We start from the raw sequence: 27,952 nt of genomic DNA, 5'->3' as shown, positions 1-27,952 counted from the left end.
ATTGATTAAAAAATTTACCAAATAAACAACTACTACTAATCAGATAATCACATAAGTTCTTGAAATAATTGCATGAACATCTACCCAGGTATTACGTTTGAATCTTTTGCAGTCAAGGTCCTACTAAATTTAAGTTTACCTTCTTAGGAGCCACAGCCTGCTTCTAACTTTCACAGAGCCTGCAATTTGCGACAAAGACATAATTGTTGTCAGTTCCTTTGTTTTTTGAGTGTTCTGCGTGGTTGTTCTTGCTGGCTGAACATAAGGGGACGAGGAAGCTTAAGGAAAATTTGTGCATGCTGCTTGGAGACAAAGACTGATCTTCACCATTTGTTACGAAACTGTTGTTCGAGAGGTTTTTAATGTGTGTGTGTAATGTTTCCTGGTGGTGTTATCCTCATTTTCAACCCTTTCCAAATCTGATTCTCATCTCTACAAGGGGACGTGGGCAGCGATACTGGAGTGCGCACCTTTATCCCACTGTTCAGCCCTAGTTCATCCATCTGGCAACACATTGCGGTAGCTATCTGCCAACAATCCTGTGGCCGGAAAGCTAAGGATTTTTTTGTGGAAAAAAAATGGTGGTGTGGGGGGGGGGGGGGGTGGAGTAGTAGTATCTGGGTGAATAAATGCAACTTTATACAGTATGCAAGTAATACAGTAATTTACTTCTAGTTTTTTTTTTCCTTCTGTACAGTGTATGTTCTCAGAGATAATGCAACCTGTAGGATAATAAAAGATTTTCACTCAGTGCAGTGTTACACACAGACATTACTGTAACAAAATTTTGATCAATGAATCTTTGAACAATGAGCTTACAACAGGTGCATAGCAAATTTTACTCTGTGCATAGCAAATTTTTACATTACCTGAAAATGGTTAAGTTAACTGTTTGTAACAGTCAAATGTTGCACAAGTAACCAAGTGTAAATGCAAGCATGCATTATCATACAGTTCATGGTAACAAAAAAATGTGAAAATCTATCTTATTATGTTTGACAAGTCAATATATTCCTAAAAAATGTAATCCAACAATATTAATTACAAAACAGGTTGGATAAGTCCTTAAAAAAAATATTTGTGTGAAACCACTTTAACTGTGCTAATAATACTTGAACTTTTTTTCAGATGAAATCTTTTTCATGTCAAACAATAACAGGAATTTTAATTAAATAGTGTTTTACATATATATACACATTATATAATTACACAATATTCTTAAAAAATGTAAATGCAGTCAGTGAAGTTAGTACACAGTTTATCTAAGAATAAGTTTTTACAATTTATCTTCCTCACTTTCACTGTCTTCAGAAAGATTGGGGTTCAGAATGTTGATGTCTACATGATCAGTTTTCTTAATGTCAGAGCTACTCGATGATTCAGACTTACTTCCATTGCTGTTTGAGGATGAGGTCAAGCTTGAAGAAGATGAGGAGGATGAAGATGAAGAGGAGGAAGAGGATGATGAAGAAGTGGAGGATGTGGAAGATGAAGAAGATGAGGATGATGACGATGATGAGGAAGAATTTTCGTTCTCAATGTCATTGACTTGTACTTCTACAGGTGCTGCAACGATACCATGAACTATATTCATTGCTTTAACAGCTACACTACTTTCGTCAGCCAATATAAAATTACTTTGTGACAGTGTGGCTGCTTCTGCTCCATTCTCTTCTTTATCTGTGTTACTCTGGTGAAACTCACCACCAAAATTACACACTTTTTTATCTCCTAATTTAGGAACTTTACCAGTCTTTTTGTTAGACAGTATTGCTTCACATTTTCTTCTCTTCTGGGGGTTTTCACGATTCCCCGACGTTTCATTTCCCCCCATGCCTTTCATAGGTGAAGGCAGCGTTTGCGTTTCTCTGCTGTGTGGTTGGCAGCCAACATTTTTCTCCCTGCTTTGTGACTTAGCCTCATCGTGTACACATTCCTTCGACTTCCCGTCCGCGGGTTCAATTTCTTCTTCCGGCACAAGACCCCACGTTTTGAAATCCAGATATATTTTCTCACTGTCGGACTCTTCTTTCCCACAAAGAACGTCCGGAGGCAGGCGTGGGCAAAATCTTTCACCTTCGCTGGCAGCTGACCCACAATCTCGAAATATCAACTTTTTATCCGAAAGTTTACCATTTTCAACTTCAGGTGTTTCATGCGTGACTGGAACCTCACAACCCCACAGTTCTATACAGTCACACTTCATGTACGCTTCTGCTCGCGATTTTTTTGGAGAGAGAAAGTGCACTTTGTTATGCTCCCTCAGGAAATGAAGCTGAAGGGCTGTATAGTCGCAATGCGAACACACATACGAGCTGCACACGCCCGAGACGGCCATGTGTCGCTTGATGTGGCTCTCCAGACCATCTCGCCGCAGACTCGAGTACGGGCAGTGGGGACACATGAACACTTTACGCTGCTCGTCTTCTCGCAAACTGTTGCTGTTCAACCGCCTGTGCTGCTGGAGCAGAAGATACTGTCGTTCAGCTACGGTCAGGTTACCCTGTTTGTCCACTGACGAGCCGATAACTTTACCAGCGTGAGCTTTCAATGGTGTGACAGCCTTCTCAAACACTGCTGCCTCCTCACGCATTTCCCTTGCTTCAATGTTCGTATCGCCAGTTTCCTCCAGCCCTTTCTCTTTTCTACGAGCTGCTTGTGCTTCGTCATTCGTCTGGTGCTTTTTCATGTGTTGGATGTAATTTGCGTAATATTTCACAGAATAATCACACTTCTCACATTTATATCTTTGTTTAGAACCATGGAGGGACAGATGAACCTTGTACTGTTCTCGTTTCTCAAATGCTGATGGACATTTGTGGCATTTGTACCTCTTTTCTTTGAGCCGGCCATTTTTTAGGTACGTAGGATAGATGAAGTCTGGGTTTCCATGCATCAGGATGCCAAACTGTGGATCACAGGGCAAGGATGCATACCCGGCAGCTTGCTTCTTGTAATTGTTACTGATGTTCATGTTTTCTTTCGAAGCTATCTGCTTTTGAGCCTCTTTCTGTTGGAACAGATCTGTACCAGACAAGGGAACTGGGTTAGGAGAAGCATATTCCTTAGCAGCGGGTGTTATTTCTTTAGGCATCGACTTGTGCACAGTCTGGTGTTTTACCAGGTTGCCGTGAGATTTAACTGCATACGTACAGTGCGAGCATTTGTACTGTCCCGTCCCCCCGTGAAGTGACTTGTGGTACTCTAACGCTACACTTTTAAAAAACTTGGCTGGGCACAAGCCGCAGGCAAACTGTCGAGTCGGGTTCTTCGACTCGGATGGAGTACCTGCAGTTTCTGCACGACTGCCATCCTGACTGCTATTCACACTGGAGACATCGACAAAATTGACATCATTTAGCGAGTCCACAACAACCCATAAGGATGTGGACTGATCTGGAATCTTGTCCGTTTGCGGTCGTGTGTGTCGCTCTGAAGTTTCGTACATAGTGACCAAAGTATCTGTTTTCTCCTGATATTCATCAGAATGAACTTTGAGGTGCGACAGGAGGTGATGTCGCTGCCTCGCAGTGTACGAACATGATTCACAACGATGAGCCAACCGAATCTCGTGAAATCTTACGTGAATGTTCAATTCTTTCTCGAAAAGGAACCTTGCAGGGCACTGGGAACAGAAATACAAAATTCGCTTGGCTTCCTCTTCACTTTTATCGAACGAATCACCATTCACCAAAGTGTTCTGAATGTTGAACTGCAAGTTTGCTAGTTCCTCCCTGTGTTCCTTGTCTTCTTGAGATGTGGCGCACACAAAGTCCATGAGAGATGTGTTCAGCTCTCGTAGCTGCGCTGCATCACTCTTCGTTGCATCAACCAAGCAATGCACCTGGCCTTGCATGCCCTGGTGCACTTTGGAGTGCGACGAGAGGACACCGGCATTGTTGCAACTGTAGTTGCAGTCCGGACAGCGGTGCTGCTGTACTTGCGGCGTGTGGGAACCATCTTCCTTCACACTGTCTTGAACCGCGCTGGCATTCCTCCTACGCACACGATGCATCTTTTCATGTTCTTGTATGTTTATTTTGCGCACGTTAACATGGGGACAAAACCTGCACTTGAACATTTTGAAGAACTTGCCGGACCGGGACACCCACACGAGCGGTATGTGCGGCAAGCGTCGGGTGTCCAGGGCCTGCTTTTGTGGCACTTTGCTCGGCGACACCAGCGACACCTCTTCTATCTCGTCTGCGACTTCATCGCTCAAGTCCTGCTGATCCTTGTCGGGGCTCTGCGGCGACTTGGCAGGGGACTTCTGCGGGGGCACGAGAATGCCGTGAACCCTCAGGTGCTGGTGCAGCAAGTGACGTCTGCTCACGTTGTACGAGCAGAAACTACACTTGAACAGAGCGCCACGAGGTCGATGGAACTGCTTGTGGTACAGGAACTGGCTCTTGCTGTTGCTGACGTACGGACAACCGACACACTTGTACCGTTTGGTAAGGCTGATGTCTGCATTATGATACTGGCGTGTTACCTACACAGCAGAACAGAATGTACAAGGAGAATCAGTATCGACTCTTGAGCAAGTTCAATACAGCTAAACAACTAGAGCATGCTCCAATACAAACTGTTATTACATCCTTCATTTAGCCATGCATCTTTCTGCCACAAGTCAAAACTGACACAATAACCATCCAAACATTATATGACACTGAAACATTATCTTCTGTAGGACCCTAGTTTCTGAAAGGGGTGAAAAAAAAAAATGTTAGAATTAATTCCATATTTCTATACTCCTAGGTACAAGACACCATCTCACAATATTGTAATTTTTCATTAGAGCAAGTTTTTGTATCAAGTCCAAGTAGAGTTCTTGACCCCCGAACAAAACTGGAAATGCTCATTTTCGCTATTTATAATAAGTAATAACTGAACATAAATATTCTATACCACTATGTAGAACAAAAAATCTGCATAATGGACATGTTGCCAACACTATTTCATAAAAAAATAGATATGGTATCCTTCATTTCAGGTTTATACTAACTTCTTATTTGTCTTGTATTTTTACTGTAATTGTTTGTCCTTTGTTGTGCACATCCTAGCAATTTCTTCATGGGTGTTAATGTGTATATTACAATGTATAAATAAATAAAATATACTGTACCTGCTAGTATCAAGGAATGTAGTACGCAGGTGCCTCAAAGTTATCTATTATCCAATACGTATTAATAATATATGTTCTTAACAATTATTATTAGTTGTTTTAGCACCAAACTTTAATTTATATTTGTTTCATTTCATACCTACCTACCTACTGCAAATAGAGATCATGCTGTACGAAATCACATTGCCAAAAAAAAAAACAAGGCTTAATACATGGGCAGGGTTATGAACATTTTGGTAAAACTTCTTGAATGATTTATAAACATAACATCTTTTGAGAAGATTTTTCAATAAATAAGAATAAATTTTTTCAAGTATTCAACAAATGTTAGCAATACAAAGGATATTAGTTTGGAAGTAAATTTTCAGCTCATTACATGGATGCAAAATCATGTTTGTTCAAACAACAACAACAACAACAACATAATAATATTATAATAAATTACACTTTGTGAGTTCCTCCACATTAAATTCAAACTTGTAATATCGTGTATCTGAACTGAGTTACTTTTTTTGGAACACTCGCACATTATAAAAATTATAAATTATTTTAATAAAATCTAGAAACAGTTATAAAATACCTATGATATCCACTAGAATGTACACAATGACCCAACATTCTGAAATATTTAAAAACCCAATTTATCATTCAAAAATAAATTGTTTTCTACAGTACAAATGAAATAATTAACTATAGTAAAACCCTGTTATAACGAATCTGAAGGGAGTAGTTTATATGTTCACTATAGAGGGGAAACTTTATATATGGGAAAACTTTTATATTGGTAATACATACTCAAAAGCAAATCTTAACTACACATAGGCCTAAGCCAAGAAAAGAACTAATGAAAATACTCAAAGCAACAGTTTTATTAGCAAATGCAGATATTTTTAATGAACTACACATGTACAAACTTTCTATTACCTAATGGTTCTTGGACATCGGCGTATTATCCTTTTTTCAGGCATTTAATACTATGTGACGTTTTCGCAGCTTGAGAAAGAAGATTGTTCAGCTTGTTTAATATTGTACTTAATGTGGATGTTGCAATTCCCAGTTCCTTTGCTATTAACACGTGCGGGACTGTGGGGTTGGAGTCTACCTTTTCAATAATGTCCAGTTTATCTCGCACAGATAATGCCTTACGTTTTTTACCGCGTTTTTCAACCTTTTTTATGTACGTATTTCTTATTGAAGCACATTTGCAGCTTAATAACACGAAATTCTTTTTACCGTAAAAAGTAAATAAACAAAAAATAACGAGTCTGTCGCATCAAAGATCACTACGTATCATTTAGTATCGCAGTTGCTAAAGCGGGAACGAAATGTTCTTTTTTTCTATGGAAAAATTTAGTCCACAGAGTTCTGTCTAGTGGTTGTCTTACGAACCTTACTCGATCAAAATGTCCGTAATGTGAACGATAAAAATGAGACGTAAAAATATTGAATTTGCTGCTATAATGTAGATACGTAATTGTGTGGCGGAAATTTATGTTTAATTTTGATAACATATTAATAGTACACGCCTTCGCCCATTCTTAAACCATGCAGGGAAAACTATTTTTATTTTCACCAAACTGATCACAATTTTTGGCTACACGTAGCCTACCGAGGCCACTCGAATATGACTTGTTTATAATATAAACAGTGGACAATCGAGTAGCGTATTGCGAAGAACAACTTCAATAAATATGATCCAGAATAGACGTTTTGTGAAAAAACTTGTAATTGTATGAAAATATTTGAGATAAATGTGCATTATGTCGGCAAAATTTGTTCGTGGTACACGGGAAAACATATCAACATTGACAAAAGTTGTGAGCTATATCCAATAAATTAATACATAACCTCACATCATTTTGCCGGGACTGAGACGGAAATTCACAATAAACGGGAATTCATTATATGCGGGTTCACTATAAACGGGTTCTACTGTACTTGCACTATATACAACACAGCTGTCAGCACTGCTAAATGAACCAATCATCGTTCACCCATCTGAATTAATAATAGACTATGTCTACGATTCTTCCCAGACCCCGAGTTTTGCCCGTTCACCCATCTGAATTAATAATAGACTATGTCTACAATTCTTCCCAGACCGAGTTTTGCCCTGAGACTATCTGCATTGCTACGAGCCAACGATTTACATGTACAACAGATCAAAGATCAATAAAGTGTTAGCGGACCAAGAAGAGACGGTGTGAACAACTGTTTGGCTTTGTTGTCGTGCCAATGGGATGACTCGACGTGAAACGAGCCTGCTCCAAACTACAGAAAGAGTGGAACCTACCTCTCGTGTTTCTCCCTCGGCAGACTTGGAAGTGTTTGACTTGGAGGCCAGCTTCGACTGTGCAGAGTCGGGCTCCGGCACTCCATGGAGGGACATGTGCTGCAGGAGCTCTCTGCGCAACACAACCACCACATCGAGTCACGTCGCGACTATGCTACAAGCTGCTGCGACATCATCACAAGTACACTCCCAACAAAATTATACAAACATCTCCCAAAACTACACAATCACTAAATATGTCAGTTCATAACAAGAAGCAAAAAAAAAAAAAATGACAACATTATCACTGATAAAAATATTTAACAAACTAACATCCAAATCTGCCCTGACACTTGATTACGGTTGATAAGTTTGTAGATTTCTGATAGTAAAAATTTATTTTCAGTTACTAAAACAATCTTTTGACTTAAAATGATTTGTTCTTTTAAGTGTAGGGTTTCTTCAGCCATTTTTGTTTTATTCATAATTAATATGTAAGTTTGTTTACACTGATTTGTATTCATATATTTTTTAAACATATCTGCACTGTTTATATTGCGCAAGGCACCGTGCCAGCGCCTGGAAGCAGGCAACCCACCGCACAGTTTCTCGCCACCCCTTCATAAGCCTTGGAAGGAGGGGTGCCCTGACCACCATCCAAGCCCTTCCTCCTCCTTCGTGCTTGCCCTGAGCAACAGGCAGTGGCCAAGGAGTTGCCTTAGGGCCGCAAGCCCTACTGAGCCTCCCTCGCCACCTCCGCCAGCAGTTGCTGCTTTAGCGTGTACTTCTAGAGCCAGCCAGGGGGCAGGTGTGGATCATCATACTGCAATAACCCCGTCAGTAACTTCACGCTACCTCTGTTCACAAGTGACCTGCCTCGTTCCTTGCAGACACAGCACGGGGAGGGCTCTCAGTGGATGCAGTACCCTGCGACACTGATTGGCCAGAAAAAAAAAGCCCACTGCGGATTCGCCGCCCACAGTTGCCACGATACCGAACGCTTGGGTACTGGATGTGTCCCGCGAAATGGGGTCCGCCGGGGAAATAGTCACACCCGAGGATGGGTCGACCTGACAGGAACACCGCACTACTGGCAGCTGCCAGATGCCTGTGAACAACTTCTTCTCCTTGCTCCCACCCCGTCCGGCCTTGTGCCCTCCCGAAATAGGTGGGGAGTGAAGCAGCGGCAAGCCCTATTGGCCTGACTGGCTGAGGAGGTATACCCTGTCCACGTGAAAGCACACAACTGAGCCGTGGCACAAGCCTGTGTTCTCGCCGCCCAGCCATCCCGCCAGCAGCGAGACAGTTTACGCGGGTAGTCACACCGGTGACCCAGCTCTGCCAACCCCGCTTAAGAAAAACCCGGAGCCCAGCTGAGGGCATTCGCTCTGGTGCCAGAGTCTGTCACTCCCTACCACCGATGCCGCCCAAGTGACCCCAGGAGGCGTGACCCGCCATGCTCTCCGCCCCTGCGCCCCCAACAGGCCTATCACCAGAGCCCCAGCACCGACCGCAGGCACCAATCACAGCCTTGCCTCCCAAGTCCTGCAGCTGGTCAATTGCTGAAATACCCCACAAGTCAGCGTGCCACTGTTACTTGTTGCGTAATTTATTTTACGTGGTTATAATTTAAAAAAAAAGTACTATACTTTATAAAAAAAACTGCATTCACTACGTATTACAATTTTCCCACAAGTTTAAAAAATTTGAATGCCAAACACTTGGTGATGTAAAAAGTAATGATAAAACTCCTGAAAACTAGCTACATTTTATTTCACTTAAATAAAAACCTTTGTAGTCACTTGTAACAACATTGCTGTTTTAAAAAAAAAATGCACATTAAAGAAGACAGTTTTAGTACAAAAACATTATATTCGTGCGTTCACCTTTTCGATGAGACGTAAAAGGGGCAATAATAGCACTTGAAGATAGCGCCGGGCCGAGACATGTGTTGCTCCATGTGAGACGTCAGTTCGTCCACAGAGTTGGCCACGAAAGGGCACTTCTCGCAGCTTCCAGACTGTGCTGTAAAAGAAACACTCTCAATGTCATTGGATATTCTTAAATTACATAGAGGAACTAACATCACCACCATTATGACTGAATAGTAACAACGTCAAAGCCGAGAAATACTGTCTGCTATTTTGGCACCATTTTAATACATTTTATGTTGAGTTGGGACGGTAACATAATTTTGATACTACATACTAGGTACATGCTGTTTTCTACTTGATTCCATCAATAATAATCAATACTTTTCAGTAAAAACAAGAACTATTGAAATAAAGTGCTTAATAAAAAATAATATAGTTTTGGATATGATAAAGATTATTAGCACAAAAAATTATGTAAACAATAAATATGAATAGTGTTATAGGTTCCAAAATCTAAAAAAAAAAATATTTATTCAGAAAAACAAGAAGGAAAACTCTTATGGGATCAAGTCTAGAAGTCCAGCTGCACTATTAAGACTTAAAAGTAGTCGGGAAAATGAAAAGGGATTCTTGCTAGCTGATGTAGGCATGGTGACACATGACAACTCTTCTAGTATAACCTCAGTACGTGAGGTTTCAATTGATGTTTAATAATATAAACGTGACACAGTATCGACGTATCCGTGGTTTCACCTATAACTTAAACCTAATTAAATTTTATTATAATTGTTAAGATTCACAAAATTATTTGCAAGTATTTACAGGTTCAGTTAATTTTTAGACAAACAGACATAACAATGTTAAACAGAAAATTTTGTAAACCGAAATATGATCACCAAACATTAATTTTACTCAAAAGTACAAATTAAAAACAATCTATCCAACACCCGGATATCAACAAATACCTCATGAACCTATTTCAGGGCTCTTTCAATATCTATTTATAAAATTTACTTACAAATTTTCACATCACAGGGTCATCGGTTATTTTTCCTTACTATGCGTACAAAATAGATCTATGTACTATTAGCAGGAATGTGCCAATTTTTACTCGAGAAAGTTAAAACCTACTCAGTGATAGTTTTGACGTTATTTAAGTAGACAGTCTCTAATTATTTATTCTTAACCCTTTAAGTCACACTTTGTCATTTCCTAAGATACCATTTTTATTTTACTGAAATTTTTTTTAAATATGTTTAGTAAAAATTTTAGTTCATATACAAAACATATTAATGTATAGTTTTTTGTATTCAATATTGCATATAAATTAACATAACATTTTTTTTCATGACCCTAAAGAATAATTTTGACTAAAATGTAGGCTACACCATGTTCCACACATTCAAAGTTTAACTAATCAGTGTGTCATTAAGGAACAAACTGTCCGCTCCAGTTGACGAATGTGCTGAAAGTATATTCTAAAGTGAGGTGTGAAACAATGCCAGGCGACGAGGAGAAGGCTGGGAACGCTGCAGCGACCGACCTTGGAAGTGCTGAAGCTGCCTGTGCAGGTCGCCGCCGTGCTCCGACGCCGAGCACGGGTCCTCCCCCTCCGCCGTGCCGGCCCTCCGTCCCAGCAGCACGCGCACGTCCCCGCTGTGCTTCAGGCGGCAGTGGCGCTGGGGAACACAGGCTGCCCGTGAGCGTCACCCCGCCGTCGCCTGGCTCTCTTTGGCCGGCACAACCGTCACATCATTATTTACAAGCATGGGCGTCGCAGGGATATATTTTTTGGAGGGGACTCCAATTGATTAAGTTGTTGAAGAATATCCATCCCCTGGAAAAAAAAGCGGGGGGTCCGGGAAAATTTGGGGTTTGAAGGTGCAAAAAAGTGGTTTTTAGGCATTTTTCTTTCCTGAATATTCTAATTATAGTTGGTTGCAATATATAATTTATTTGATCAGATTGGCTTGACTCGTCTCGGCTTTCTGCTATCGGCGCGCTTCGGTATCAGACCCGATTTTGATTTTACACGAAGATCAAATTAAAAAGTGCTCACATTACCACGATTGGACTAAATGCACCATGCGCAACATATGGGTTGTATCACAGAAATCATATTTTTAATATAACTACGAAACTAAATATATTATTGGAGGGGACGAAATTGAAGACTTTTATTATTGGGGGGGGGGGGGGGGGGGGGACGTGTCCCCCCCCCCCCTCCCCCCGGTTGCGACGCCCATGTTTACAAGTTAAGTTTTCCTTTTAATCGAGTTCCAAAAGAAAGCAGTCACACTAAAACCTCGGGGAACAGCAGATTTTAAGACCTCCAACGTTTACACACAGAAATCTAAGAAATGATTTTTCTTGAGGAAAGAAAACCGAACATTTAAAATTTTGGTTTTTTATTTTAATTGTTTTTGATACATTTTTCTTAAGTCAACTGTTTGATGATTTCGTTAAAACAAGTTATAAATACATATATACATTTATACTATTAAATACACTAAACACACATGTCAAGATTGTATGAAAGACATGCTTACAGCTAACACGTGTGCAAACTGTCATTAAATACAGACTTCTTGCCGCTTCTGTGTATGAGGCATGTTCGGCTAGATGTGGGAGGAAATGCATTTATTATAGCCCACTATAAGAATTATCTCTCTTTGACCGAGTACCTATTCTCTGTCCTTTTCACGTCAGGAATGTTTAAAAAATATGTTCCACGAAACTGTTGCATTAAAATTCAGCTTTGAAATTTTACTCTCATCACTCCCAAAATAGTTCCACTTTAAAAAGGTTTACTTTGCGTTCTCAAAAACTAGATAGCCACCCAATTATCAGCAAATTTCTTAGATATTCTGGGAGAATATTTAGCTGTCAAACTAAAAACGCTGATAAAAATCACGTGTCAGAAATGTGCACTTGTTAATGGGAAATACTATACAAGTTTTTTTTTTTACAAATATTTTTTTTTTGTGTTTCATCTTTTCTGGTCGATAATTTTATTAATTTGACGTCGACCAGGGCTACGCCCTCCCTGAGCCCGAGGTGCCTCACGCCGTCGACACCCCTCTCCTCCCATCACCACCCTCTATTTCAAACCTCCCGCCCCGTGTGCAGGTGTGTGTGCGTGTGAGCCTTGGCCCTGCAAGAGGCAGCAGTTTCAGTGCCACGTTCCCGTAAAACGTAATTAAAATAATAAGTAATTGTAATGCAAACCTTTTATTTTCATCTTTTTTTAAATTCCTAAGTGTTTATGTTTTAAGTTGTAGTTAGTAAGGACGGCGCAGCGCCCCAGGCGGGCAACCCCGGAACAACCCGCAACTACTTTTTTGAACTTTAACGAATAAATTAAAAATAAATTAAGTATGGTAGTGATAAATCACTGTGGTCAGTTTTTGCTTAATGTTTAAGAGGGTTTTTCATGTTAATATGTTACCAGGTATCCACCTGATAACATAACGGGAACTTAACGCTTCCCGGCGGCCATGATGCCCTGGCCTCGTCAGTCAGCTTCCGTTCGCCGCCCGGGGTAGAAGGCCTGCACGCGCCTCGTCGACTTCAATATTTTAGTTTCTGTTAACATCCGTCGCTCCGTAATTATTTCTTAAACCTTTTTCTTTTCCTTGAGGTCTACCCCGGGGGGATGGCTCTTTAACGTAATTATTTAAATCCAGTTGGATATTTTATTTCTTAATACGTAACGAACTTTCGAGGCCAAGCCACGAGGTTACCTGGTCAGCCTTTAAGCCGGGGTAATATTCCTGTTGCCATGTTATTTCAGTGTATCAGTGAATAACTCTTTTCATGTAATTAATTATGTAACATTTTATTTCCTTGTGCCGCTCGACATCAATAAAGAGCTTTCCCTAGACTTCTGTGAGTTTCACTGAGCAGCCGCATGCGGAATCTTCTGAGTCCCGAGGCGTGTGGGACGCCTTAAGAGCCCACTAGTGCTACTGCGCAAAGGGGGAGTCAAGCCTAGTCCCCACACGGGTCACGTCACGGCCCCGAGCGAGGAGTCTACGGCCGGGTCCACGTGCCCCTACACGTGGTGGCGCCCAAGTTACGCAGGTTCAGTCTATCCGAGAAGCCCCCCGTATGAAAAATTATAAAATACAATAGGCATAAAGCTAAAATTAAAACATAAATTAAGTAATTTATCACATCTACATTTACTGCTACAGGAAGTCACAAACATTTTCTTTGGAATCCCTTTATCTTGCATTAACACCATCTTATTTGTCAAAGTAAAAAAAAAAAACAAAAAAAAAACAGAATTTTTATATGGTTTAACATCACACGGTTGTGTACAAAGGCCTAATGTGATGGCCTAAATAAAAGATTAAAAAAGTGGACTAGGGGACTAGGTGCTCATGAATCTAATTATGCCTAAGTGTTGGGATTGATCTCATGAACCTCATCACGAGAACACAACACTACAGATTCATTGGTGCACATCCTGACACCTGCTGAGAGTAGGCTATACAAGTGTAGGTAGATCCCATTGCAAGTTGAAGATGCATTAAACATAACTGTAACTAAATATTACCACAACAACCAATCACTGCCATTCTAACATTTTTTTTACAATAATTTTTCAAGCAGAAACACCTCTACATCAAAGTCTGAAGTGGAGATGGGTGGGGATGAAACCACTGGCACATTGACCGAGTTTAAGTGAGCTCCGGTCTGTATCACTGAACCAGAGTACTAAGTGCACTAATGTATCACGTTAACAGTGTTAGTGTGGCTATTTGATTGAAAAATAATCATGGTGGATAAGCTCTTCTTATTTCAGGGAATCACACAGAAAAAAAGAGACTTTCTTTTTACGAAACACTGAATGCAGGAAAATTAGAAAAAAAAAATTGTCATGAACACCTACAGGACCAAGACGTGAAAGGATTTAACTCGACAATAAAGATTACGTTAAACCCATGCTTGAAGTTAGCCAAGTAGCAAGCCCTCTCCAGCTCAAAACAAGGGGCCGGCATTTTTCAGAATTCAACCTCTTTCATGGGTAAACAGGGTTTATGGTGCCATGCAATAATAATGATAATAATAACAACAACTAAAACTACAACAAATGGAAGAGCATCATTTAGGTAAAAAACAATTGTTTTCACCAATAGTGCTGCTCAGCCATGTTTTAATACACAACCACTAAAGGAAGAACACCGCTTCTCTAATTCGTAAGGAACGGGAGCTGCCAAACTTGGAGCTTGCTAGCATCAAACTAAATGAAACTGTTAGTCGTCATCATTTTTCATGTCCATATAACAATACAGTACACGTTTCAATAATACGGTAGTTACTCAGTACTAACTAATAACAGTAAAATATTATCTACCATAAAAAATTTTTAAAAATACATAAAAACATCACTTCACTATTCTTGTTGAATTGAGATGTAACTCGGTGTTAAGCAAAGCACCCAACGCTAAAATAACAAACCAGAAAACTCACCACAATGATATGACACCATAAGCTGGAGGTCAAATAAAATCCAACGATGATTATTTTCCAAGGATCCAACAGAGAAGAGCCCAAAATTCTTTAAACTCACATCCAAGCCCATTGGCTTGTGGGAGATTGACCCTGACACAGTTCTCACAGCACTTTACTGCAAACTCCCGGACACCTATCCCATATGAAGGAGAATTTTTCCTTGATCAATTTCCTTCCTGCTAGACCCTACAGCTCCCTTGCCTTTCCTAAATATACGTACATGTTAAATCACCAACTTGACAGATTCTCTTTGGCTTTAGCTGCAAAAAGCATTCTCGGTAGAAATACAAGCAAAGCTATTACCACCACGTAGTTCAAATGCGGGGTCTGCCTCGCCAGAGATGTATTTGTGAAAGAGAGAGAATTTCAACGCTTGCTGGTGCCTCTAAGTGGAAGGCTGTGGATTGGTGCGCAGCCTTCTCGTCGTGCATAGGGCAACTAATTTGAGAGGTAACCATAATATTATATATAGTGGAAAATTGGAGATAAAGGTGTAATGAAATTCCCTTGAGTGCTTTCAAGAATCTGTACTGGGATTTTAATGCCTAAAAATTATTCTGAAAATACACGTTTTAGCCAATTCCACTCTCATAAAAATACGGTTTGAAAACCAAAATCTGGAGACAGAACTACCTATCAGCCCTCAGCATATTCTTAAATGCTTTTCACGAACAGACCCCACTCTGGTATCTTGAGAAGTTTTCAAATTTCTTGTTTTTTTTTCCCCTCAAACTCTGCACACCATACGTGTGCCCGAGTAAGCAAGGGCCTTAATGGTGTCATCTCTTTACTACTCTTGAGCGAAATTGAGACCATATTTTAATGTAAATGAACTTGAATCCTTTTGTTGCTGTTTCACTGGGTCCTTCTTCCTTTCTCTCATAAACCTTTCTTACCTGTTCCTACTTTCCTGCTGCTGTGCCCACTGTCGGTCATCCGGTTATTTCTGTTCTTCGTTAATTTTTAAATTATCAGCTTGCAGCTAGCTCATGCTGACGGGTACATTCATTGTGTAACATTCCTGCAGTGCAATGCTAACAAGCTCTTGCCCTTTTGCAAAGTGAAGGATTATGACATTCATCCTTGTTCTCATTTCCCACCAGAGTCCTTGATCTCTGCAGATTAACTTGCAAGGCAAAATTTCTACTTAATAAACAGCACTTGTGACAACATCCATCATGCTGGTTTGGAACATGCTTGTACAAAAAGAGGTAGGATATTAATAATGATCATAAAACAGGGGCGAAAGGTAGTTTTCAAAGTCAGGGCACCAACATATGAGTATCAAGTAATTTTTACAATCATATTATATGTAAGCATTTCACAGCACTACAATAAAGAAATCTTGTAATAACTTAATCCCATACTAATCCCATCCTTCTCATTAGTGTACATTAACAACTGAATATGGCTCATAAAATAAATTTAATCACCACCTTTTGATTTAGTATTAATCAACATGTCGTGTCTGAAGTTAGAGTTCCACTTAATATTAATTCATGTATCTTACCGGGAGTTTTCAACAGCAAATTTCCCATCACAACACAGCCACACTGTCTGGCCTAATGCATTTGTCTTTGTCTGAAGACATCTCTCTTTCTCCCTCCTGCCAGCCACGCTGCTCCCCTTCTTCCCCCCCTTGGTGACCCCTCCCTGACTTCCCCTCCGTCGCTTGGACAACTGGAGGGGGCCCACCAGTGCTGGATTCCCTTGCAGGGTACAGTCACTACCTATACCTGCCGACATTACATTTCAACAGTCCATTAAGCTTGTTGAGGATATGAAAGACGTTTTCTGAAATGAGTTGTTAGGAAGTCATTCACATTAATTCATAATATGCAAACGTTTACTGCTGCAGCGAGAGAAACAAAGCTAAGGCCTGGTTCCCGCACTCTGGCCGCGTTCTAGCTTCGGGTACGAGCGAAGTTAACCAAGCTCCAAGTCTCTGCGTAAGAAGCGGACAACAGGCGATAAATTGCGACATTAGGAGAGGGGTGAAGAATGCTATCTCAAATACTAAGTGTGTTTCTTAGAAAATTTAAAATGATGCTCAATTAATGTATTTGGATAACTGATTTGGAATCTAACTAAACAGACATTCCATCCAAAGTGAACCAATGATTTCCCTGGTTTCATAAAATATTCGCCCCAGTCATACAGGAAAAACTTAACATAAAAGACCAAAAAAATCAGAAAGAAAGAAAATTTTTAATAAAGGTGATTAGGAAGATTAAGAAAAAATTATAAAGCAGAACGAAAGAATACCAGGAGGACGTAGTGAGAATGTTTTGTGTTACACCAAAACTTGAAACTGAAGGAGATTTGAGAAGAGACAAGTGTGGAAACGGGTGGTTGGTGGTGAGGAATCACATCAGGCTGTAGCCCCTGGTCAGCGTCAACTTCACACATTTTAATTTGATCGCTGCCCAAAATGGTATCTGGTCAGTCATTTGTTTTGCAATCTTGACTCAGTACAGTGTTTCTGGGACGATACCGCTCGTGTATAAGAAAACGACTGGTTTTATTGTACCTTTATGTAACCCCAATAGTAACACAATAGGCAGTGGGACTAAGAAAAGTACATAGTACCGAAACACTGCATCTTACGAGACAAAATGTTCAAACCAGAGACCAATGAACAAGTTTCTTTACTGATAAGTTGTACTTTGAGCAAGCAATCACTTGTGTTTGAGACAATTTCCAAGTTCGGTGAGATCGGGACATGGACGCACGCCACTTGGCCCCAAGAAACAGTACAATAGCGAAGTGGCAGGTCGACACGCACTTGTTCGAAAGACAGAAACAAGCGAGGCTTGCGACACGTGCAACTACGCAGTACCTACCACAGCAGCAACACACGACAGACACGACAGATGGACGGACAGGCAGGCAGGCAGGCAAGCAGGCGGGCGGGCGGGGAGAGATGTTAGTGGTTAGTTGTACCTGAATGACATGCTTCCAGTTTGATACCTGGTGGCAGTGGCCGCACCGGAAAGGTGCCTGGCCCCGCCCGACACTTGCCTCTGAGGAGTCGCTGTTGGCCGCCTGCGACCGCTGTTGGTAGTGCTGCTTCACGTGCGCCAACACCAGCTCGCGACTCACGTCCCTGTGCACCAATCACGCCCGCGGTCGCGGCTGCTTCCTTCTCTCGTCATCGCTACTACTTGAGGGCCACTCTTGCAAACTTATCACGATAAATCTCTTGATTTACATGATTCGTCATAATATTTACCACCTGATACTAACTATCTAAGAACTGTAAAAATTCACACAAGTGTTCACTATCATGGTGACTTGCGTGACACTTTACAGCTCGCAAATAATGTTCAGCAAATGTTCTGGTGGTAAACTTTGCGACCAAACAGCAAATGCAAGTGAGGTATCGTGTTAAATATAGAGGAATAGCCCTTGAATAATAGTAATAAGAACATTAAGTAACTAACATGGTGTGTAAGACCAAGCCTCAAGTTTCAAAAAAATTATGTTTTTAAGTGTCCAATAACTAACTTTCAGCTTTTGATAAAGCAGCAGCTTGTACTACACATAAATATTGAAAAAAAAAAACTTTAGGATAAAAGCCACATTTAAATTAAAGGGGGAAAAAAAATGATACAATTGCTTATTGTGAGACAGAGAACCCCAGAAGAAAAGATTAAGAAGAAGTCCCTCAGGTTTGATTTTTATAACCTAGTAGTCAACCTTTAACTCGTCAAACTTCTCTTATTTCACGAATACTGAAATATTTTATCCGTATGCACACCTAAAAGTTTCGTTAAGCAAAACTTGAGTGGAAAAAGTTATCTCACACTAAACATTTTTAGTAAAATGGGCAGAATAATTTTGAACGTTCAACACCTAACAAGTGCATTTCAGTGACAGAAAAGCGTGGTTGCCGCCAATGCTGCCGCGACAGGTTGATCCTGCCAGTAGTCATATGCTTGTCTCAAAGATTAAGCCAATGCATGTCTAAGTGCAAGCCAAAATAAGGTGAAACCGCGAATGGCTCATTAAATCGGTTGTGGTTCCTTAGATCGTACCACATGACTTGGATAACTGTGGTAATTCTAGAGCTAATACATGCTGAACTGAGTCCCGACCAGAAATGGGAGGGATGCTAATTTCAAAGTAGTAGTCTTTACAAGAGGTAAAAAATAATAAGAAGTAAAAAGTCATAAAAAATAAGGAGTTACATTACAACAAACGCACTGCATCGCAATACTAACCTGTAGTTGCACTTCTTGCACTTCCAGAGTGTTCTCTTGCTCTCGGAGCCGGGCTGCGAGGGGAACAGGGTGCGGGCGGCCCTGAGGGGGGGCGGGGGGCGCAGCCCGGCGGGGGCAGACTCCCGGGAGCGCCGGCCGCTGCTCTCCGCCCCCGACCCCTGCACCCTCATGACAGTCAGGTGCTTGTTGTACTTGGAGTAGTTGCGACGGCCTGTCTCGTCCGTCATGAGCACGCGCGCCCGCCCATGCCCGGCGTCCCGCGCCGACTTCAGCCGGATGTGCTTGGTGATGTCCCAGCGCCAGTTCGAGCGGTACGCGCACTGCGAGCACTCGAACGGCTTCCTGTTCAGGTGGCCCACGATGTGCACGTGGAACCTGGACGCCGTTGAGGCCCAGAACAGGCAGTGCGGGCACTTGAACACCTGCCCACAGGGACGCGTTACTACGGCCAGTTGCATGCCGATACAACCAGGGGCGCAACTACAGGAGGGGGGGGGGGGGGGGGGGCAAGGGTATTTGGCCCCTCCTCTGAAACCTTGAAGTGGGAGCAAACGGGGGCAAAGAAAGTGCTGTGTAATCAATTTTTAGATAATAAAACTGCTTAAATAGCACCATTTTCCACCTTGAAATACAAATTTTCCCGGGGGAGGACCCCCGGACCCCCCACTTCAATAGGGGGGAATCGATGATTCTTTATAAAAAGGTATACTGCCCCCCCCCCTTTAGAAATTTAGTTGTTGCGCCCCTGGATACAACATAAAGCACCCAAAATACAACTAAAAACATGAAATAATCCATCATTTTAATAAAATTTAGTCAGGGGCGTAGGAACCGGGGGGGGTGGGACAGGGGGGACGTGTCCCCCTGAACTTTCTAGACCGTGATATTTTTATTTTATAATATTATTCTGCCCAATTCTATTTGTAATTTCTTCGCTCATCAAATTTTTTATCTTAAGGAAACAATAATAATAATTTTAACATCGATGTATGCAATGGTTAGATACAAAAAAACCTGCTCAAAAAGTGCTATTTTGCGCTTTCGAAATCAAAATTTTTCCGGTGGAGGACCCCCGGACCGGACCCCCGTCTTAGTAGGAGGGGAATGGGTTTACATGACATCAAAATCATTATTTGTCCCCCCCCAACTTTATGAACACAGCTAGGCCAATGAATTTAGTTCAAATCACAAATATGTAAACTCATAATATAGGTACTTGAATTCCGGTATCTAATTTATTCAGCATGAGTCCATACCAAAACATATGGATAAAATTAATAGGGGGGAAAAGATTATTTCATAATGTTTGTTCTTGCATATCCGGTTAACTAATTTCTATCTTACTAATATATGTTTGTACTTTTTTTAACCTCTCAAATGCATGCCATTTTATTTTCATTGTTCCGAGTAATATTCTGTCCCTAGACATGGGTATTATGAATTATTTTTTTGTAATATTGCTTTGTTGATCACAAACAAAATTACACCGCCTGATGAAAAAAGTATTAAACAAACAAACTAATGTCACATTTATTGAAAAATACACCATTTTTATGAGTAAAGTAGGTATATTTATGAAAATAAAAACAACACTAAAATGTACACTTGTAGAAATGAAACTGGCATAAAAATAATAAATACTATGTTTTCCTTACCAATAAAATATTACAATAGTACCACAGTCCAGTACCAACCATTAAAAAGATTTAGTTTTAACATTTTGTCTCTGGCGAGGTTTTGAGTTGGCACGAAAGAGTAAAACTAGAAATTACGTATTAAAAGTATAAACGAACTAGAATTGCCTGTGAGAACACTTATAACCTTCTTTGAGCAGGAAGATTTTGATTACCACCATATTATAACTTTAAGGAATATAAATCAGAAATAAGAAAGGTTGTTTCCAACAAAAGTAAAGAGCAAAATATTGTAACAGACTACTTTACTAAAACGTAACTAGTACATATATGTATGTACACATTTCCAGAATTATTTGTTGATTCAAGGCAAGTATTTGTTACATTTCACGTACCTATGCATGTCAAATTGTAAATAAAATTCATATTTTTCATTGAAACACTGTCTTTTACATCATTATAAATAATTTCATTCATATTTATTTTTCAAAATTAATAAATAGTGTCAGAAATACTTGTACATTTGTTTTGTATAAGTTATTTATGAAATTTGGCTGTATTGTATACTCTAAATACATTTGAATTTGATTATTCATTATTTTCAATTATCCGAGCTGACCTTCACCCCCCCCCCCCCCCCCCCCCTTATTTCCACAGTTAATCAAGGTTCTACTGTACTTCTAATAGTTGTATTGATTTGAAAATTTGCAAGTATACGTAATCAAAATGATAATACAATAATTTCATGAATATGATCCAAAAAAATAAGGGGGTGAGGGTAATAGGGGAAAAATACAACTATTTTCAGTTGTAACTAACTATGATATCAAAACTTTAGGTAGATTTTAACCCACTTCTAATTATTGTATCAATTTGAAACTTAGCAAGTATATGTAATCCGAATGACGATACAATAATTTCATGAATATGATCTGTAGAGAGAAGTGGGGAGGACCATAGGTGCAAAAAACCCACTATTAAAGCTATGGGCATAAAAGCATTATGTTCAAGCTATGCTTTATATTATCCTTGAGGCAGGGGCATGGTGAGAAATTTGTCTGGGGGTCAACTGCCCCACCTCCCCCCTCAGGAGGTAAACCCCCAAAATTTTGGAAATTTCAAAAATTGATTCTTTCAATTTGGAGTGTTTCCGAACCAAGAGGCCGTGTAAAATATGTCCGGGGTTTGACTGCCCCCTGCCCTCCTCCCTTGGGTGAAGGTCACTTGCCCCCAATTTTTTCAAAAGTACGGAAAATTTAAGTACATTGATTCTGAAATACTCCCGAGATCTTCGGACACCATTGAACCTCCTCAGGTGGCGGGGGGTGGGTTCAATTGTCCTAAACTTTCGGGACTCTTAAATTGATTTTCTGGTGCATTTCAAAGAGTATTATGAAGTCTAACTTCGTTGGGTGAACCCCCCCATCCCACCCGAGGGGGGATGGGTACAGGCTCTTTTCAACTAAATTTTCATTTTCTCAAAAATTGTGAAACAGAGAAGGTAACCAAAAAAAATCCACCAACTAATGGCAACATCAGCCACATTTCCCACTTGTAACAACAATGATTGAAGCCTTCGGAAATTGAATTATGACTAATATAGTGCAAGGTATGCACGCAGTCCCACCAATAAATTATGGCCTGTTTTTAAATTTAATGTACTGGAATTAAACTAGGCCCACGTATTTTATTAACAGAATCATCTGTTTTTTTAGAGTAAAGTTATAATTCAATACTTTTTAATATAATCTGTTTTTCACTCATGCTTAAAAAAAAGCTTTTTGATTTAACCTTTCGTTTTAGAAAATTACTCCAATTTGTAAAAATATGTAAACAAACACAAGTGTCAACTATGCAACCATATGACATAAGTGCACGTGCATGCAATTCAGTTATATGTACTTATATTAAAAAAAAAAATAATAATTTAAAGATCATGCTCAACTATTACTATGGCGAGTACGCAGTTCCTACCTTCTTGACAGCGACTGCTGCTTTCCCAGAGTCCTTCAGAACAGGTTTCGAGACGACCTGCCTGGTTATCTTCCTGGTGACAGCCCCGTAGCCCGGGGCGGTCTCCACGCCGACCAGACTGCCGTCGCTGACCGGGGACTTGCTGCGGCCGGAGGCGTTGCGACTCTCGTCGTCGGCATTGCTGCAGGCCTCCCGCGACTGCGGGAAGCTGTTCCACACGAACACCTTGTTCTCCATCGGGTGCGGACCCCGGGACTCCTCCGGGTCCTCCGCCTCCTGCTTTATCTCCACGTCGCCGACTTCCTCCTCGTCCTCGAAGATGGCGCTCTGCTCCCGCAGCAGCCTGTCCTGGAGCTTCTTCTTGCTCGCCTCCGCACACGACTGCAGGTGGACCACGAGGGCCGAGCTCGTCTTGCAGCGCTGCCGGCAGTGGCGGCACCGGGTGGACGAGAGCTCCGCCCCGCTGGCGACCGGGACGCTGCTCGTCCCGTCGGCTGCGTCCGGCCCCGGGCCCGAGTCCTGCTCGCCGTGCGACTGCTGGTGACGCACCAGCTCCGAGAGGCACTTGGACTCGTGGCCGCACCGCGAGCACACCAGGTTGCACGTCTCCGCCGCCACCAGCTTCTCCTTCAGCTTGTCGAAGAACGACGCGTTCTTCTTCTTGAAGACGGACGCTTCGCACGCCGGCGAGCCACAGCTCTCCTTCGGCGGCGCTTCGCTGCCGAGCTCGACGTCCACCTTCGACGCACTCGGGACCCCCGACCGTTTCGAAACGGTCTCGTCGTCCGCGGTTTTGAAGGCGTCCTCGCCACCCATGAGGGATGCAAAGTCCTTCAAAGAACTGGTGGGGCACGATTTCGCACATATTTCGTTGAGGTCCCTTTCGCTCATGCAACTCTCCGGCGCTTCCGTGTCGCTTCCTCTGCGGCTGGACGAGTTCGACCGTCCTTTGACCGTCGGCACTCTCAAGATGGGCAGGGTCGGCGAGGCGCAGTTGCGCGGTGGCGACGTCTTGTTCTGGATGGGTATGAGGTTGGGGACGGGTCTCGGAGCTTTCTTCGCGGCTGGCTTCGGCACGCCCTGTCTTTTGACGCCGTGAACCTTCAGCTCGTGTCTGGCCATCTCTCCTTCCCACGCCGCCTTGAAGCTGCACAACTTGCACTTCAGGTTCTTGATGTACACATTGCCGTTCTTGTGGTGAATTATGTCGTCCGGGTGTATGAAATCCGATTGGAAATTGTGGCGTTCGTTTTGCTCCTGAGAGGTTAACTGTCTGTATTTCTTCATGGCAAGTTTAACTCGCCGGTTACCTACCGCTCCTAAAACTGAGTTCATTATGTTCTTGGCACACTCCTTTTCACTGTTTTTTCCTACATCACCATCACTGATGTTGTTTTCTGAGCCTATCATGGTGTCTGATTCACTATTAGAAACCTGTAAAAATAAATAAATAATACATTCAAAAACTTAACACTCTTATCAGACTTTTAACCTGCACCCAAGATCATGTTATGATTGTTTACTGTTGAGCTAACTATGTCATCATTACGTGCCCAATAATAAGAATGTGGTCTTGTTAGTAAAACCAAAATATAAAAATTAATATTCAAAAATGTATTAAATACACCGAGCACATATGAAAAAATAAAATCACACAAGTTATTCAAAAAGTAAAATTATAAAAAAAAAAATGTATGTTTCTAGCGTTTGGCTCATCTACAGTGAATAATCAAATACAACAATTTTTGAAAATCCAGCAGCTAGCATATTTAATTTATTCACACTATAATTTATTAAGGATATTGACATCCATGCCTTATTCTGAAGAGCTTAGAAGTGCTTACAAACTTAAATAATCCTTAAAACAAGCATGCTCAAAGCAGGACTCGAATTAATGACCCTTGACACAAACCATAGGGGCTGGCTCTCTTTGAGAAGGAAATGGGCTGAGTCAGTCCCTCTATTCCCCCACCATGACAGCTTACAAGAGATGAATGGCTGTTAAACTAAAATATAAATCAAATCATCTGAAAAAGTTCTAACCTTAGGAGTTTTCATACTCAATTAATTAAAAACATTTTTTTCACATAATCTACTAATACTGATTTTACTATTTTAAGAAGCTTTCCTGTTACTAAGTCTAAAATTTGCTTCAAAAAATTCTTAGCGGAGTTTTTATATATACCTTCGTATTTTTACACAATAACGTAGTTTATCTGTATTACTGAATGCTGTTTGCTGTTCACACTAAAATATTTTCTGGGTAAAACAATATTGTAAAAATTATTTACTATCAAATATGCCTTTCTTCTGCAAAATAAAATTGTAAATAAGTTCATGCGTATGAATGAGGATGGTCTGTAAAATCTGCTTCAAATTTAGTTCACTAACCTTTTTATAAACTTTGTGGCCAGCAAAACAGTAATGTAAAAATGTAAAACCTCCCATTCGAAAAGTATGTACCATGTCGTCGCTGGTTGCAAGTTGTTAGGTTTGTAGCTGCCGAGTACGCAAAATAAGAGTTAAATATTTTTTTTCCCCTAACCTAACTTAAAACTATAGTTCAATTGATCTCAGGAGGGGTCTGGGTAAAGGAGAAGACTATGTGCATCTCAGGCCTGAGCCGATGTGCTTAGCCTAACAGGTTCCTAACCGTGGGGAAAGAACAGCACGCACACGTTATGCTATGTCCGGCAGCTGGCCAGCCGCGGCAGCGACCAACTCCCCTGTCAAGCTCTTGGCTTGTGCTAGTTAAGGTGGGCCCAGGGTAAATCCTTAATTAGACACAGGGGAAACCCTGGGTTCGGTCATGACAGGTACAAACATGGCATTCTTTGAGGCTACACGTCCTGTTCCCGGCCATCATTTTATTTCTACATTTAATACGGTTAAACTCGTAGACTTTCTGAGTGGCAGAACATATAGCATATACACAGTGAATTATTTTTGCATGATTAGCTGGCAACATTGAACATTTAACATTTTTTTTTTTGCAGTATCCATAAAGAGAACCAAATGGAAAACATAACTGAAAATTTTTGTGTGAAAAGGCAATGCTGCTGGCTAATGCATGGTATGGATTAAAATTATTTCAGAAAATTTTATTATATATTATTTAGCTTTTTAAAATCATTACATTTCTGAAGATTTTAAAAGGCCTGGTAAAATTAAATAATTTTTCCCTAAAATAAATCAAACAATTTAATATAGCAGCCAGTGAAAATATACTTTAAACCAAAGGTCCAATTTATATTCCATTTCAATCTCTTTATCTAAACAGCACAAAAACATTTTTAAAAAATGCAATTTTACCAGCTAACTTAGCAAAAATTACACAATATGTACAATTCATCATTTTGTGAAAGTTCAGCCACTCAATAGTCAGCAAGTTTAAATGTAAGTAATGTAAATATAAAATAATGACCTGGATTGGACATACACTCTTAAGAAAAACTAAGAAAACACAATATGTACAGGACTAGAGAATTATATGGTAGAAAAGTTAGATACAGCAAAAAATTTAATTTTTTTATATTAAAAAATTTTTTATGGTTTTATTAATACTTTATGTGCAATTTTTTGGGAATTATATTCACCACTAGATAACATAATAAATAGCATATGATATTTTATGTACAACATTATTACTTGATATATATAGTTATTTACGGGTTAATTGTATAATGTGATTAATCAAGTTATCAAATTGATTCGTGTAAGTGAAATCTTACAAGCAAAAAGGTTTAATACATAAAAAATAGATAATTTATAAAAAAAAATGTTATTTTAATCTTTTAACACAAACCAAGTGGCAGCACCTCCTTATAATCTAGAAGGAAGACAGTGGCCTTCAAAGTACCTGCAATGCATTTTCGCTTTCAGTCAATCCAGCGAAAGATATATCCTGTGCCGAACAGTTGGGTTTTTTGGATAGGGAGGGGAGGTAAGATTTGATTTGTTCTTCATGAATAGATGCTTCAATTACAGAGCAAAAATTTGTATGCAATTTTTTTTTTTTACTTTGGTTCTTTAAATCACCAGCTAACACGTTCAAAGGAGCCCATTTCTAATTTTGTGAATTGTTTGTTTTCAGTTTGGACGTATTAATGAATTATTTTGCACTCACGCCTGCTCTACAATATAGTTAGTATTAAATATTTTAAAAAAATTGATTCCAAAGTGCTTTAGAAATCTCTAAAATGTCTGAAATACTATTAAAAATATACAAATTTAACAATAATAATTTTCATTCACATAACTGAAAAAAAAATTAAGTCAATAATTATGTCTTCCAATATAATATAATATTTATATAGGTTGGGTTGCCACAACTAATTCAAAAGATTAAAATAATTCAATATCACACTTGTTTTCATTATAATAGTTAGAAGCAACATGAAAAATTCGCAAACTTGTATTTTGTATTTTTATGAGTTTTGTTTCATAAATATAAAAAATTAAAATTAATTTGCAAAATTCAAAAAAAAATTTCATATACAAAATTGGGCCATGTGACACCATGTGTACAATAGTATTATAACAATACCAAGGTTATTTAGTTATGGTAGTGATTATTTTCACGTAACACGTGAAGGTGCCGCTAACTATCAGCATGTCATAGAAAAATCACTAGGAACAAATTCAGGACTGCTTGAATTGAATTGAATTGACTATTTCACTTGCAATTGGGCTTTCACCCACTTTTCACTTACTCCCCCCCCCCCCCCCCCCCCCAGCAATCACCGCAGATCCTTTGATTCATGATTTCTGTGTCACGAATCTGCTGTAGTTTTCACACCAGTCCAATAGATAGCAGAATGTGCAGATGTGCAGAATTAACTCAGTATTATTTTCAAATATTTACAATACCAACATTATGATAGTAAACAAAATGTGAGCTAGTCTTTCCGTACTTGCCAGAGATGTGCAACATCTAAACTCAGTATCATGCAAATTAATGTGTTCTCATGTTGAAAATACACTTATCATATGAAACTCAGATTCCTAGACTTATCATAAAATTCCTTAAAAAATGCAGTGTGTGATAAATATGCAAATTGTGTTTTCAACAACATTGCTGGACGCATTTCACATGTGAATTCCACACTTATCGCCTATTGAATCATTTGATTAGCAGACTAAATTTTTAAAATATATAATGAAACTGCTCTGATAAAAGTGAAAAAAAAAAAAAAAAAAAACACTTGAAATAACTCTAATCCCTGGATTTAGACCTGAAATTCTTATTAGGAATTTTGCTAAAATACTGCCCATCTTAATCAAATTCATTAAACATATAATACTATGAAGTCTTTGTGAACTTTGGTTCG

General features: G+C 40.0%; 1 protein-coding gene across 4 annotated transcripts in view; it reads right to left on the bottom strand.

The window, feature by feature from the left end:
* Positions 1–636: 636 nt before the first annotated feature.
* Positions 637–27,952, bottom strand: part of LOC134537774 (uncharacterized) — a 118,082-nt gene continuing 90,766 nt past the window's right edge. For 2 of the 4 annotated variants that reach the window (XM_063378561.1, XM_063378562.1), the window contains 7 exons: positions 22,623–24,056; positions 19,015–19,436; positions 17,735–17,897; positions 10,815–10,950; positions 9,284–9,422; positions 7,419–7,530; positions 637–4,492 (listed from right to left, as the gene is read on the bottom strand). In XM_063378561.1, the coding sequence (XP_063234631.1) occupies positions 1,277–4,492; positions 7,419–7,530; positions 9,284–9,422; positions 10,815–10,950; positions 17,735–17,897; positions 19,015–19,436; positions 22,623–24,056 (5,622 nt within the window). In that variant the 3' untranslated portion in view covers positions 637–1,276. The remainder of the gene's footprint in view (positions 4,493–7,418; positions 7,531–9,283; positions 9,423–10,814; positions 10,951–17,734; positions 17,898–19,014; positions 19,437–22,622; positions 24,057–27,952) is intronic. The other 2 variants (XM_063378563.1, XM_063378564.1) reach the window with 2 other exon arrangements.

Source organism: Bacillus rossius, chromosome 12 (assembly GCF_032445375.1).
Source record: "Bacillus rossius redtenbacheri isolate Brsri chromosome 12, Brsri_v3, whole genome shotgun sequence".
Taxonomy (NCBI): Eukaryota; Metazoa; Arthropoda; class Insecta; order Phasmatodea; family Bacillidae; genus Bacillus; species Bacillus rossius.
This window is presented reverse-complemented; position numbering and strand designations above follow the sequence as displayed.